Genomic DNA, 15,242 nt, shown 5'->3' on the forward strand with positions numbered 1-15,242 from the left:
GCTTGAAGATATCTTTGATGGTGGGAAGGGCGGTGTTTGTGATGTACCCCGAGTCTGCAACCCATTGCATCTTCTTTCAATCCTGTGCATCGGAGGCTCTATATCGGATGAAGACGCAACAAGTCAAATGCTCTCCACTGTACATCTGTAGAAATTTGCAAGAGTCTTTGGTGACGCATCAAATCTCCTCAAACTCCTAATGAAATATTAGGAGATAATGGTGTGCTTTCTTTGTAATTGCATCAATATGTTGGGTCCAGGATAAATCTTCTGAAATGTTTACAGGTTTCCTCCGCTATCCGAAGGTAGAGCGTTCCTATGAAACGGTTCATAAGCTGGAATGTCGTAAAGTGAATAAGCAATTACCATTTATTAATATGGGAAAAATTTTTGAGCCTTCCCAGACCCAAAAAATAACCTACAAAATCATGCCAAATAACACATAAAACCTAAAATAACAGTAACATCTAGTAAACAACAGGAATTCTGCAGATGCTGGAAATTCAAGCAACACACATCAAAGTTGCTGGTGAACGCAGCAGGCCAAGCAGCATCTGTAGGAAGGGGTGCAGTCGACGTTTCAGGCCGAGACCCTTCGTCAGGACTAACTGAAGGAAGAGTGAGTAAGGGATTTGAAAGTTGGAGGGGGAGGGGGAGATCCAAAATGATAGGAGAAGACAGGAGGGGGAGGGATAGAGCCGAGAGCTGGACAGGTGATAGGCAAAAGGGGATACAAGAGGATCATGGGACAGGAGGTCTGGGAAGAAAGACGGGGGGGGGGACCCAGAGGATGGGCAAGAGGTATATTCAGAGGGACAGAGGGAGAAAAAGAGTGAGAGAAAGAATGTGTGCATAAAAATAAGTAACAGATGGGGTATGAGGGGGAGGTGGGGCCTTAGCGGAAGTTAGAGAAGTCGATGTTCATGCCATCAGGTTGGAGGCTACCCAGACGGAATATAAGGTGTTGTTCCTCCAACCTGAGTGTGGCTTCATCTTTACAGTAGAGGAGGCTGTGGATAGACATGTCAGAATGGGAATGGGATGTGGAATTTAAATGTGTGGCCACTGGGAGATCCTGCTTTCTCTGGCAGACGGAGCGTAGATGTTCAGCAAAGCGGTCTCCCAGTCTGCGTCGGGTCTCGCCAATATATAAAAGGCCACATTGGGAGCACCGGACGCAGTATATCACCCCAGTCGACTCCCCCTTTTCCTTCTCCCTGGGCCTCCTGTCCCATGATCCTCTTATATCCCTTTTGCCTATCACCTGTCCAGCTCTTGGCTCCATCCCTCCCCCTCCTGTCTTCTCCTATCATTTTGGATCTCCCCCTCCCCCTCCCCCTCCCACTTTCAAATCTCTTACTAGCTCTTCCTTCAGTTAGTCCTGACGAAGGGTCTTGGCCTGAAACGTCGACTGTACCTCCTCCTAGAGATGCTGCCTGGCCTGCTGCGTTCACCAGCAACTTTGATGTGTGTTGCTTGAATTTCCAGCATCTGTAGAATTCCTCGTGTTAGCATTTTCTCCTTGTTTTTATATTCTATTCCCCTTAGAATAAAGGGCAACATTGCATTTGCCGCCTTTACCACAGACTCAACCTGCAAATTAACCTTCTGGGAGTCTTGCACGAGGACTCCTAAGTCCCTCTGCACCTCTGATGTTTAAATTTTCTCCCCATTTAGATAATAGTCTGCACTATTGTTCCTTTTACCAAAATGCATTATCGTGCATTTCCCAACACTGTATTCCATCTGCCACTTTTTTGACCAGTCTTCCAAATTGTCTTAAGTCCTGCTACAATTGCATTGCTTCCTCAGCACTACCTAGCCCAACACCTATCTTTGTATCATCTGCAAACTTTGCCCCAAATTTCATTATCCAAGTCATTGACTAAGAATGCGAAAAGTTGCGGACCCAATACCGAACCCTGAGGAACACAACTAATCACTGGCAGCCAACCAGCAAATGCCCCTTCTATTCCCACTCACTGCCTCCTTCCTGTCAGCCATTCCTCTGTAAATGACAGTATCTTTCTTGTAATACCATGGGATTACAAGAAAAGAGGATGCTGTCTAAGTTGCATGCCATCTTGGTCAATGTCTCCCATCCACTACATAATGTACTGGGTGGGCACAGGAGTACATTCAGCCAGAGACGCATCCCACCGAGATGCAGCACAGAGCGTCATAGGAAGTCATTCCTGCCTGTGGCCATCAAACTTTACAACTCCTCCCTTGGAAGGTCAGACACCCTGAGCCAATAGGCTGGTCCTGGACTTATTTCATAATTTGCTGGCATAATTTACATATTACTATTTAACTATTTATGGTTCTATTACTATTATTTATGGAGCAACTGTAACGAAAACCAATTTCCCCCAGGATTAATAAAGTATGACTATGACTATTTTACCTGGTTAAGCAGCCTCGTGTGGCACCTCATCAAATGACTTCTAAATATCCAAGCAAATGACATCCACTGCCTCACCTTTGTCCATCCTGCTGGTTACTTCCTTAAAGAACTCTTAACAGATCTGTCAGGCAAGTTTTCCCTTTACAGAAACTATGCTGATTTTGACTTATTTTGTCATTAGTTTCCAAGTAGCCCAAAACTTCATCCTTAATAATGTACTCCAACACTTTCCCAACCACTGAGGTTAGGCTAACTGGCTTATAATTTCCTTTCTTTTACCTTCCTCCCTTCTTAAAGAGTGGAGTGACATTTGCAATATTCCAGTCCTCAAGTCATTCTTGAAAGGTCATGACCAATGCATCCATTATCTCTTCAGCAACCTCTCTCAGGACTCTGGGATGTAGTCCATCTGGTCCGGGTGAATTATACACATCAAGACCTTTGAGTTTGCCTAGCACTTTTTCCTTTGTAATAGCAATGGCGCTCACTCCTGCTCCCTGACACTCAGAGGCCTCTGGCACACTGCTGGTGTCTTCCACAATGAGGACAGATGCAAAGTACCCATTATATTCATCTGTCATTTCTTTGTCCCCGTTACTACCTCAACAGAATCATTTTCCAGTGGTCCAGTATCAACTCTCACCTCCCTTTTACTCTTTATATAACTGAAAAAAGTTTGCCCTCGTATTTCATCTTTTCCCTTCTTATGGTTTTTTTAGTTGTCTTTTGTTAGATTTTTAAAAACTGTCCCAATTATCCAACTCCCACTCACTTTCGCTACATTATATTAGATTATGAAGACACGCAGTCCTCTTTTATTGTCATGCATTAAGAAATGATACAATATTTCCTCCGGTGTGATATCACAAAACGCAGGACAGACCAAGACTGAAAAAACTAACAAAACCACATAATTATCACATATAGTTACAACAGTGCAACAATACCATAACTTGATGAAGAACAGTCCATGGCACAGTAAGAAGTTCAAAGTCTCTCAAATGTCCCACATCTCACGCAGACGGGAGAAGGAAGTAAAATTCTCCCTGCCATGCCGACCACAGTCTGACTCTGAGTCATCCGAAAACTTCGAGCCACCGATCAGCCCTCCGACTCCGAGTACCGAGCACCATCTCTATCCGAACGATTCAACCTCAATCTCAGTCGCCAACAGCAGGCAAAGCCGGGGATTTTGAGGCCTTCCCTCCGGAAGATTCTCGATCGCGCAGTAACAACAGCAGCGAACCTGCGTTTCAGAAATTTCTCCAGATGTTCCTCTGTGCTTTCACGTCTGTCTCCATCAAATCAGAGTTGTCCACGGCCCCATTTAACGGATACGATATCATTTTCACTGGAGGGCTGCCCGCGCGGGGCGCGCTGCTATCTCCTCCTCCCACGCTTTATATTTGTGATTATATGCCCTTTCCTTAGCTTTTATGCAGTCCTTAACTTCCTTTGTCAACTATAGTTGCCTACCCCTGCCATTTGAGAACAACTTCTTCTGTGGGACATATTTATCCTGCACCCTGTGAACTATTCCCAGAAACTTCAGTCATCTGTTTTTCCATCATCCCCGCCTGTATCCTCCTCCAATCCACCTGGGCAAGTTCATCTCTCATGTCTCTAATTCATTTTATTCCAATGTGACTTGTGCTTCTCCCTCTCAAACTGCAGTATGAATTCAATCATATTATGATCATTACCTCCTGAGGATTCCTTTACGTTAAGCTCCCTAATAAGATCTGGGTTATTACTCAACACTCAATCTAAGATGGCCATTCCCTGAGGAGGCTCAAGCACAAGCTGCTCTAAAAAGCCATTTTGTAGGCATTCAACAAATTCCCTCTCTTGCGATCCGCACCAACCTGGTTTTCCCAATCACTTTGCATATTGAAGTCCCCCTTTACAATTGTGTCATTACCCTTACTACATGCCCTTTTCAGCTCCCTTTGCAATCTCAACCCCACATCTTGGCTTCTATTTGAAGGCCTATATATGACACCCATATGTTTTTTTCACCCTTACAGTTTCTTAACTCCACCACAAAGATTTGACAATCTCTGACCCTATGTCACCTCTTTCTAAAGATGTAATTCCATCTCTTATCTATAGAGCCACGCCACCGCCTATGCCTTCCTGTCTGTCCTTTTGATACAAAGTATATCTTTTGATGTTAAGTTCCCAACTGTGGCCTTCTTTCAGTCACGACTTAGTAATGCCCACAGTGCCATACAGACCAATCTCTAATTGCGCCACGAGTCCGTCCACCTTATTGTGAATGGCACATGCATTTAAATACAGCGTATTCAGTCCTGTATTCTTTGCCCTTTCGAATCTTGCCTCTGCGGTACAATTTAACTCTTTGCTTTGTCTTCATTTGTACCCAATGTTTGGCTTGACCTTCCTTACATTCATGTTACACCCATCATCTGCTGGCTCATCCTCAGCTCTATCATACTGGTTCCCATCCTCCTGCCACATTAGTTTAAACCACTCCCAACAGCTCTATCAAACCTGTCCACAAGAATATTGTTCCCCCATGGATTCAAGGGCATCCTGCCCCTTTTGTACAGGTCACACCTGCCCCAGAAGAGGTCACAGTTATCCAGAAATCTGAATTGCTTGCCTCTGCTCCAATTTTTCAGCCATGCATTTATCTGCCACATTATTCTATTCCTCTCCTCACTATCCTCGGCAGCAATCCCAAGATTAGAACCCTTGAGATCCTGGTTCTTAGCTTCCTTCCTGTATTCTGTTTTCAGGACCTCTTCCCCTTTTCTACCTATTTCGTTGGCAATAGAACCAGGACTTCTGGCTGCTCGCCCTCCCTTTTCAGGATATTGTGGATGTGTTCAGAAACATCACAGACCTTGACACCTGGGAGGCAAACTACCATCTGTGTTCATTTCCCCATTTAGGACAATGTAAAGTATAATTCTGTAAACGGTGCCCTACTGGAATGGTACCTTCTGAATTCAAGCAAAAGGTAGCTTTTATAGGAAACCCGTGAAAAGACTTAAAAGCTTTGTCATGAAACTTGCATGCATATATCGAGATATCTCAGCATAAGACATGAGTCTGGTCAGATACGAGATGATTCCCTAAATCATGCTGATTATATTTGCGTAAATCATGTCGGGTTCTTAAGTTTGTTAAAGCCAGGGATGGTAATGGGGACAAGCTCCCACTACCGATTAAATGCTCCCAATGGTGTGCATCTCAAATAGTCTCTGAAAATGAAGGCCAGCTCCTGGCCTTCACTTATGGCTTAGCTACTAAGCCTGGTGGAACTGTTTCTACTGATAGGCAGGTCACTGGCACCTTAAAACCAGGTGCTTTGAGGAGAGATGGGGCGCTTCAGCCGTGGTTGGCAGCTCATCTTGGAGAAGGAAAATTGATCTCAAACCTTTGCTGCCTTGCAGTTATACCCATTCATGGGGAAGGCTGCAGCAACTCCTGCGACGCTGCTGATGCCAAACTGTATTGGTCTTTTGAATTCATCAGCTGTATCAAGAGGGGAAGCCTGCTACATGGACAACAGCTTTCTCCATGTTGTACTGCCCTGGCCTGCGTATCACGTAGACAGCTGGGACTGACGGAGGGTCTCAAAGTGATCTAATTGAAAATGGTATGTGAAAGGCTTGATTATCATATATCTCATGGGCACAATTTCAATATCGCCTTTGCTGGATTGTGATAATGAACTTTGTTTAAGGAAGAGGGTGCATGTTTGTTCTGAATCTGCAGCAGTGCCTAGCATTGGTGAATATTTTGAAGTGTGCAGTATATAATGAGATGCCCACAGTTGGAGGCATTACCAGCATCAGCAAATTCATGTGATGCCTCCAAGTACACATTGAGTCATCTCATTTGGCATATTGTGAGTAGGGAAAATTGGTAGAAATATAACAGCAATAAATTATACTAGAATAAACTTCATAATGTCTGATAGTTATCAACTCTTGAAGTCTTCTGGCTGGTTACTGATTTGCTCACTGTAGCCTAGCAGCATAGGCACTGAATCAGAGGTTACTAACACATTAACTTCAGTGTCTACCGTCTCAAGATGATCACGTGCTAGCTTAAACTCCTAGATCTGCCCTTCTAACCCAGCACCTAGCGCATAACTGTGATAATACTGCTAACAGCCAGCCAGTTTTTTTCCTTTGTCAAAGATATTCTCTGGATCTTACCCCATACCTTCTCAATATCATGTAAAAGCCATATTTCAGTAGACTCAACATTGATGGTATATTTCATCCAGTTATTTTCATTAATATTATCAAACTGGAATATTTTATTCTGGGTTGGCGTGTGGCCAAGTGGTTAAGGCGTCGGTCTAATGATCTGAAGGTCGCTAGTTCGAGCCTCAGCTGAGGCAACGTGTTGTGTCCTTGAGCAAGGCACTTAACCACACATTGCTGTGCAACGACACTAGTGCCAAGCTGTACCGGCCCTAGTGCCCTTCCCTTTGACAGCATTGGTGGCGTGGACAGGGGAGACTTGCAGCATGGGCAACTGCCGGTCTTCCATACAACCTTGCCCAGGCCTGCACCTTGGAAACCTTCCAAGGCGCAAATCCATGGTCTCACGAGACTAATGGATGCCTATTTTATTCTGGTTAAAACTAAAACCCTCAGCCCCCCTCCTTTTTTCTGTAGTAGGTTTGATGACTTCGGTCATTGTTTTAATTTAATCTCATGTAACGCTTAATTTGTATGTACTTCTTATCACTTGGGTTGCGTCAGAATATCGTCGGATTGCAATTGGAATTATCTTCTTAGTATTATAATCTGAGTATTGTAGGATAGTAGTTGGAAATACCTCAGGATTGGAATCGAAGTACTATTAGTTTGAAAACAACAGGTTTTTATTTCATTGGATTGCAATATAAATGTTTTTAAGCACCAGGTTACAATTGGAATGTTTCTTAGGTAGTTCACCTAATGAATTTAATTTGAGTATAATGTTAATTTTGGTGCTATTCCAGAATAGCAAAGTCTAATACCATAGTTTTCCTACACTCTTAAACTTCCACTAGGTGGTGTATTAAAACAAGAACTAGGCAATTTCTCAGATAATTTGAAAAATACCTTCATCTTGCTGAAATTGATTATAATGTTTTTGATCCGGGATTATTCATAAGTCAATGAAGCATAAAAATAGTTGCTTATGGCAGTTTTTTATTAAATGCTAAAAGAACAATTACCGGCTGGTGGCGTAGCGGCATCAGCGCTGGACTACGGGGCAAGACGTCCCAAGTTCAAATCCGGCCAGCTCCCTTGCACACTCTCCATCCATGCCTGGGTTGAGTGTCGAGATAACAACTCGACCTCATTTAAAAAAAACCTGCCAGGTTTCAGAAGCCCAAGACATGCTGTATGATGAGCATACCAAAAAGCTTGTCATGACAGCACCCCGATGACTCCACCAGGAGTTAAGGGCACGCGTGTGGACAGACAGACAGACACAGACACACGCGGGCGAAAGCAGAACTTAATAGCAAAGGGAAGGTGAAGACAAAGAAAAGAGACCGATACAACATGGTCTGGTCTTCGAATACCAATTAGCTGAATGCAATAAATTCCATTGCTTGAAGCAGTTAATAAGATAGCTCCCATTTGAGTAAATCTGTACCGTCTCTGAAACCAAGAAGTTTCCAGAAAAATACCGAGGAACTGTAGCCATTATAAAGCCAGTGAGCAGTTACATACATGGGTAATTTATATAAAAATATAAACAAGCATAAGAAAGTTAAACAGCAATTAAAATAACAATTATATAGTCTCATCTAACAAGAAGTTCAGGTTTGGAAGCTTGTTGATTAGGACCAAGCAGATGATAGTGATGAATCCTGAGCTAAAAATTGATTAAAAGCTGTTGACAAGGTGTGCCAAAGTTGAGTAAACGGCCAGTGAGATTGGATCCACTCTAGACCTGTTTTGGTGGTAAGCAAATTGCGACAGGTGCAGTCCTTGGTCTGGAGTTAATTCTAGTCATGACCAACCACTTCATCATAGTAGACGGGAGTACTTAGCCCCAAAACAGTCAGCTTGAAGTTCAGTAAGTGTGTAAACAAGGAAACCCCAAGCTTCCCAAAATGCAGTCACTGTGGTCTTTATGACTGTGGCGAGGAATGCAGCATTGGAGATAGGAACTTTATATTCTCTAGGTTTATTTGCAGATTTACCCTTTGTTTTTATCCCTAGTTCTGGCTCATAAAGCCATTGCCTCGTGTTACAGGTTTATAATGGGTTTATAATGTGGTAACCACCTGTCTTGTTCCTGACCAGACATATCTGGACATAGAAAAGAAAGCAGCCACAACCTGCCAAAGTTGTGAGCAGGCCGGTTTGAAAATGGATAGTGCTGATGAAAATGAGGAGTGTGTTCCTTTGCTGATCCTTAGAGAGGAGGTGGCTGAAGAGACTGTCAGACCTGATCAGGTAGGCTATGGACCGTGCAGAGATGTGAATCCGCAATGTGTGCAGAGGTCTGTGCCTGATAAAACGGGTGTTTCTCCTCCCTGTTCAGGCAGTTTTGTAACTGCACATCGACATGGAAGTCTGTATCGAAAAAAGAACTCAGCTGAGAGACTTTATTTTTGTAGAGAATGATAATTTTCCCAGATGGATCTAAATTTAAATGTGAGCCTGAACTCAGCCTATCGGTTATTCGGTGTGTAGGAGTGGAAGTTGCTCATCATATTTACTTTGTGTTGCTGAAGGGGTTTGTTGTGGTATACTTGTAGAAATAAGTACAATCCAGTCTGCCTTGGTGATTTCAGCTGAAGCTCTGAGATGTTTAGTGAACAGATGTATCTTTTTAAAGGAGCATAAAAGAAGATGCTGGGGAATAAGCAACAAGCCAAGCAGCATCTGTGGCAAGTTGCTAACTTTCATCAAAACTCAGTGAGAAGACACCATGCTTCAAGTTGCAGAGATGAAGAAATTGGATGGAATTTCTGTAATGACTCCAATTCTCCTTCTGTCCCACTCTAAACTCTGCACGTGGTTGTACTTGCTTCGGTTTATCACTTTTGTGTTGATTCTTAATTGCTGGGTTTTGAAGTAATTGTTGCCTGATCGGTACCCTATCACATATCTCCTCAACCTCTCTCATCTTTAGGCTTAGAACTGTACAGCACGGAAACGGGCCCTTCAGGCCATCTAGTCTGTGCCAAGTCATTAATCTGCTTAGTCCCATCAACAAGCATTCAGACCAGAGCCCTCCACACCTCTCCCATCCAGGTACCTATACAAACTTCTCTTAAATGTTGAAATCGATCCTGCATGCACCAACTTGCACTGACAGCTCATTCCACACTCTCATCATCCTATGGGTGAAAATGTTCCCGCTCATGTTCCCATAAACTTTACACCTTTCACCCTTAACCCATGACCTGTAGTTGTAGTCTCACCCAACAAATGCCTGCTTCCATTTACAAACACAAGAAAATCTGCAGATCCAAGCAACACACACAAAATGCTGGAGAAACTCAACAGGCCAGGCAGCATCTATGGAAAAGAGTACAGCTGGCATTTTGGGCCGAGACCCTTCGTCGGGCTTGTACTACCCAGTCTGTATCCCTCATAATTTTATATCCCTCTATCAAATTTCTCTTCAATCTTCTACCTTCTAGGGAATAAAGTCAGAATTGAAAATACACTTGGACTGAGATGTTAACTGTCCTGTGCTATCACCAGTGGGATCATCAGTTGATCTGCCACCTGTCTTCAGGAGTTTCAGCCCGCTTATGATCAAGACTCCCTCGAGGTGGTGGGCCAGCAGTGCTAAAGCACCACCTCCCACTGGTGAGCTTAAAAACTTGGCATCTGCTTCTATCAGACTTGTTGGTCACTTCCATCCAACAGATAGTCTACTCTTCAGGTGTCTATGCAACTACTGAAGGGTTTGCAAAAGATGGATACACTGTCTGACTATCTGCCCCTCTGGACATACTTGGTCCACACCCATGATGGTCCTGTCTCTGCTGCCTCAGCTGGTTGACTTGATCTCTCTTCTAGTGAAGTCAAGGTCACGCAGCCACTTCTGGAAAGTGAACGCAATAAAGCCATGGCAACCTACTTCGAATGGATAGCATGAGACCTTCCACCCTCTGCCTCTGCACTCTGATCTTAATTCTGCATACTTGGTTAACTTGCACTCATGGGCTTCATCGATGTTGTCTTCCCAGGGAACTGTGAGTTCACCAATAACCACTTCTCTATTGGTGTCAGAGCATATGATTATATTTGGACGCAATGTGGTGAAAGCTATTTGCTCCAGGAAACTGCCTTTCCCATCCAGGTCAGCCTTGACACACCAATCATTGGCTGAAGAAAGTATGCTTGATTGTGGGCTTGTGCTGTACACCCTTGACTTGGAGCCTTCTTTCACAATCAATATGCGATGTTCTGTGCAGCAAGGGGCATGAGATGAGTTATGCTGCAGTACTCTCTGCTCAACCGCTTCTGTTACAACTTTGAGAATGTTGTTATGTCTCCGAGTGTACATGCTGCTGGAAAGATTGACTCTGCATGCACTCAAAATATGTTGAAGTGTTCCCTTCTCGCCACAAGCAGCACACCTGTCTGTCTTACCTTCATACCAGGTGCTGAGGTTGGCAGGTATTGGAAGCAGGTCATACGCTGCTCTGCATAGAAAAGAAATGCAGAGTGGTTCCATCTGCCACAGAACATTCCAAGATAGAAGTCGTTGTTCAACACTTTCCCACCTGGTCCAAGCCCCTTGTTTGGCCAGACCAGCTATTTTAGCTAACCTCTTCTCCTCTTCTACCTCTCGTATTTCTTGCGTTACAAGCTCATGGCGCTCCTTACCTGTAAAAGATGACCACCACTTGTGGGTTGTCCATCCAAGTCCCTGGAAGCCTAGCTGGGTAGCCCCAACCGTATCTTTGTGCTTCAGTCTAGACTCTGCCTCATCAACTGCTACATGGGCTGACCACTTCCTGCCTGATCTCACATCCGGCTGGGTGTTCTTGATGACAGGGTCTTTTGAATCTCGAAGCATCAAGACTGATCTTACCTTGGCTACCTTGACCTCTTCAACAAGGGATTGTACTGGGATGGTAAGCTTTGTCTGGCTACTGTAGATTGCAACATTGGTGAGGCTGCTCGGTACTCCAAACCACTTCTTCACATACTTGTTGATCTTCCATTCCATTGCCTCAACATGGGACATTGCTACTTCATAGACAGTTAGTGGCCACGTTATCTGTGGCATCAGTCCGTACTGCAAGCCCCACAACTTCAACTTGCCAGGCAAGCCACACTTGTTGACAGACATCAGACCTCTGCTGATCTGTTCTCCTGTCTGTTGAACCCTCTTGGTGTCTCTCAGCTCCTCTGTGTACCATCGCCTGAGGCTCTTAGCTGGTTGGTCCTGAATGGATGGAATCTCCTCTCCACAAAGGGTGAAATGAAAGTCAACCAGCTTTCCTCTCCTAAGAACAAGGCTCCTTGGCTCCTTGACTTCTTGGTTTTGAACTTCATTCTTCCCCAATCCATTAGTTCCTGGAGTCTAGATGGTACACTTTCCACTGCCTCTGTGCTAGGACCCAAAAGGGTGAGATCGTCCATGAACGCTTGTATTGGTGGTAACTCCCCTCCGCCATCAAGTGCGACACCTGGTCCCACTGATTCTGCAGCCCTCGCAATGACCTCCATAGCTAACACAAAAAGGATGGGTGAAATCGCACATCCCATTGGGATTCCAACATCCAAGCTCTGCCACCTAGTTGTAAACTATTGAGTGGAAAACCTCATCCGGAAATCGTTGTAGTACCGCATAACAAAGTTCCTCACCTGAGCAGGAATCCATAGGAATTCCATCGCAAACTCAGGGCATATGATCTATTCCACCATTCCCTATAAATATAAATTCTCTGTACTCTTTCAATCTGATTTACATCTTTCCTGTACATGGTATAACTGGACACAATATTCCAAATTAGTCTCACCAACATCTTAGGCAATTTCAACATAATATTCCAATTCCTGTAATCAGTGTATTGACTTATGAAGGCCAATGTCCCAAAAGCTTTCCCTATCTATCTGTGATGCCACTTTCAAGGAATTATGGATCTGTATTCCCAGACAACTCTGATACACCACACTCCTTAATGACCTACTGCTCACCGTGCTGGTCCTCCCAAAGTGCAACATTTCATGATTGTCTGCATTAAATTCCATCTGCCGTTTTTCCAGCTGGTCTAGATCCAGCTGAAAGCTTTGACGATCTTCCTCACTATCCACTGCATCCCCAGTCATGGTGTCATCTGCAAATTTGCTGATCCAGTTTCCCACAGATCATCCAGATTGTTGATATAGATGACAAATAACAACTGATCCAGCATAGATCCCTTCGGAACAGCAGTAGTCACAGGCCTCCAGTCCTAGAGGCAACCATCTACCACGCTCTGGTTTTGTCCACAATGCCAATGTCTAATCCAGTTCACTGCCTCATCTTAAATGCCATTTGACTGATCCTTCTTGACCAACGTCCTATGTCAAATGCCTTGCTAAAGACCTTGCCACATTATCCATTGCCTTGCCTTCATCAACAGTGGATATGATGGGGTCTTTTAAGAGACATTTAGATAGGTACATGGAGCTTAGTAAAATAGAGGGCTATATAGGTAAGCCTAGTAATTTCTAAGGTAGAGACATGTTCAGCACAACTTTGTGGGCAGAAGGGCCTGTATTGTGTTGTAGGTTTTCTATGTTCTAACTTCCCTGGTAACTTCCTCAAAAAACTATTAAATCGGTTAGACGTGGCTTACCACACATAAAGCCATATTAATTATTCCTATTCAGCCCTGAATATCCGAATACTTGTATATCTGGTCCTTTAAAATACCTTCTAATAACTTTCCCACCACTGATGTCGTGTTCACTGGCCTATAATTTCCTGGTTTATTCTTAGAACCTTTTGTAAACCACGGAACAACTCTATGTATCCTCCAATCCTCTGGCACCTCACCCATCGCTAAGAATGTTTTAAAAATCTCTGCTAGGGCCCCTGCAATTTCTGCACTAGCCTCCCACAGAGTCCGAGGGATCACCTTGTAAGGTCCAGGGGATTTATCCACCCTAATTTGCCTTAAGACAGCAAACACCTCCTCCTTTATAATCCATATAAGGTCCATGACTTCGCTGCTGCTTTGCCTCACATCTACAGACTCGGTGTCCATCTCCCCAGTAAATACAGATGCAAAAAATCTGTTTAAGATCTCCCCTGTCCCTTTCGACTCTACACATGGATTACCGTTGTGGTCTTCCAGAGGACCATTTTGTCCCTTGCAATCATTTTGCTCATAATATATCTGTCAAAGTCTTTGGGATTTTCCTTTACATTTTCTGCTGGAGGAAACTTGTGTCTTCTTTTTGCGCTCCGGATTTCTTTAAGTGTTCTCTTGCATTTCTTACACTATTCAAGTATCTCGTTTGTTACCGCCTGCCTATACCTGCATCTCCTCCTTTTTCTTAACCAGAGCCTCAGTATCTCTCAAAAACTGAGGGAACCTAAACTTGTTATTCTTGCCTTTTATTCTCACAGCAACATATAAAATCTGTACTCTGAAAATTTCACTTTTGAAGGCCTCCCACTTCCCAGATCCTTTCTGATGTCATCCAAATTGGCCTTTCTCCAATTTCGTATCTCAACCCAAGGACCAGACACATCCTTTTCCAAAATTACCTTGAAATTGATGGCATTATGATCGCTAGATGCAAATTGTTCCCCTGCATAAACTATCATCTGCCTTGTCTTTTTTCTTTATAGAAGATCCAGTATCACACTCTCTCTAACTGGCACTTCTGTGTACTATGTACTGATTAAAGAAGCTTTCCTGAACATACTTAACAGACACTTAACCTTATCAGCCATGTTCCAATAAGGGAGTCCCAGTCAATATGTGGAAAGTTAAGCTCACCTACTATCACAACCTTATGGTTCCCTGACTAATAATGCCATCCTTCCCACTCTGTCACATCTAAAACAATGGAACCCCAGAACATTGAACTGCCAGTCCTAGCCTTCCTGAAGCTAAGTGTCACTAATGGCTACAATGTAATAACTCCACATGCTAATCCATGCCTTAGCTCATCCACCTTTCCTATAATACACTGTGCCTTGAAATATACACAGCTCAGAGCAGTGGTCCCACCATGCCTGACCTTTTGATTCCTGACTTTGTTTGTAGACTTAACGACCACTTTCTCCACAACCACTCCACTCTCTGTTCTGGTGTTCTGATTCCCAACTCTAGTTTAAACCCCCTCGTGCATCACTAGCAAACCTGCCCACTAGGATGTTAGTTCCCCTCCAGTTCAGATGCAAACTGTTCCTTCTGTACAGATCCCACCTTCCCTGGAAGAGAGCCTAATGATCCAAAAATCTGAAGCCCTCCCTCCTACACCAACACCTTAGCCATGTGTTAAACTGTAATAATCTTTCTATATCTGGCCTTGCTAGCACAAGGCCTTGGAAGCAATACTGAAATTACAACCCTGCAGATCCTGTCCTTAACTTACTACTGAACTCTCTGAGCTCACTTTGCAGGACCTTATCACCCATCCTATTCATGGCGTTGGTGCTGACGTGGACTACGGCCTCTGGCTGCTTGCACTCCCACTTAAGAATGCTGTGGACTCAAACTGACATGTTTCTGACCCTGGCACCTGGGAAGCAACAAACCATTCTGGAATTTCAATCTCGTCAACCTTTCTGTTCCTCTAACCAACCAATCTCCTATCACAGCTAGCCTCTTCTTCTCTCCCTCCCCCACCTTTCCTTCTGAGCCACAGAGCCC

The 15,242-nt window shown here is 43.9% G+C and overlaps 1 protein-coding gene across 4 annotated transcripts in view; it reads left to right on the plus strand.

Moving 5' to 3' along the window:
- Positions 1-15,242, plus strand: part of LOC134349770 (presenilin-1-like) — a 137,599-nt gene that overhangs the window by 17,024 nt on the left and 105,333 nt on the right. For 3 of the 4 annotated variants that reach the window (XM_063054641.1, XM_063054632.1, XM_063054622.1), the window contains exon 3: positions 8,701-8,853. The exons of the other annotated variant lie outside the window; for it this stretch is intronic. In XM_063054641.1, coding sequence (XP_062910711.1) covers positions 8,701-8,853 — 153 coding nt within the window. The remainder of the gene's footprint in view (positions 1-8,700; positions 8,854-15,242) is intronic. 4 annotated transcript variants of the gene reach the window in all.

The sequence above is a fragment of the Mobula hypostoma genome, chromosome 1 (genome assembly GCF_963921235.1).
Source record: "Mobula hypostoma chromosome 1, sMobHyp1.1, whole genome shotgun sequence".
In the NCBI taxonomy this organism is placed as follows: domain Eukaryota; kingdom Metazoa; phylum Chordata; class Chondrichthyes; order Myliobatiformes; family Myliobatidae; genus Mobula; species Mobula hypostoma.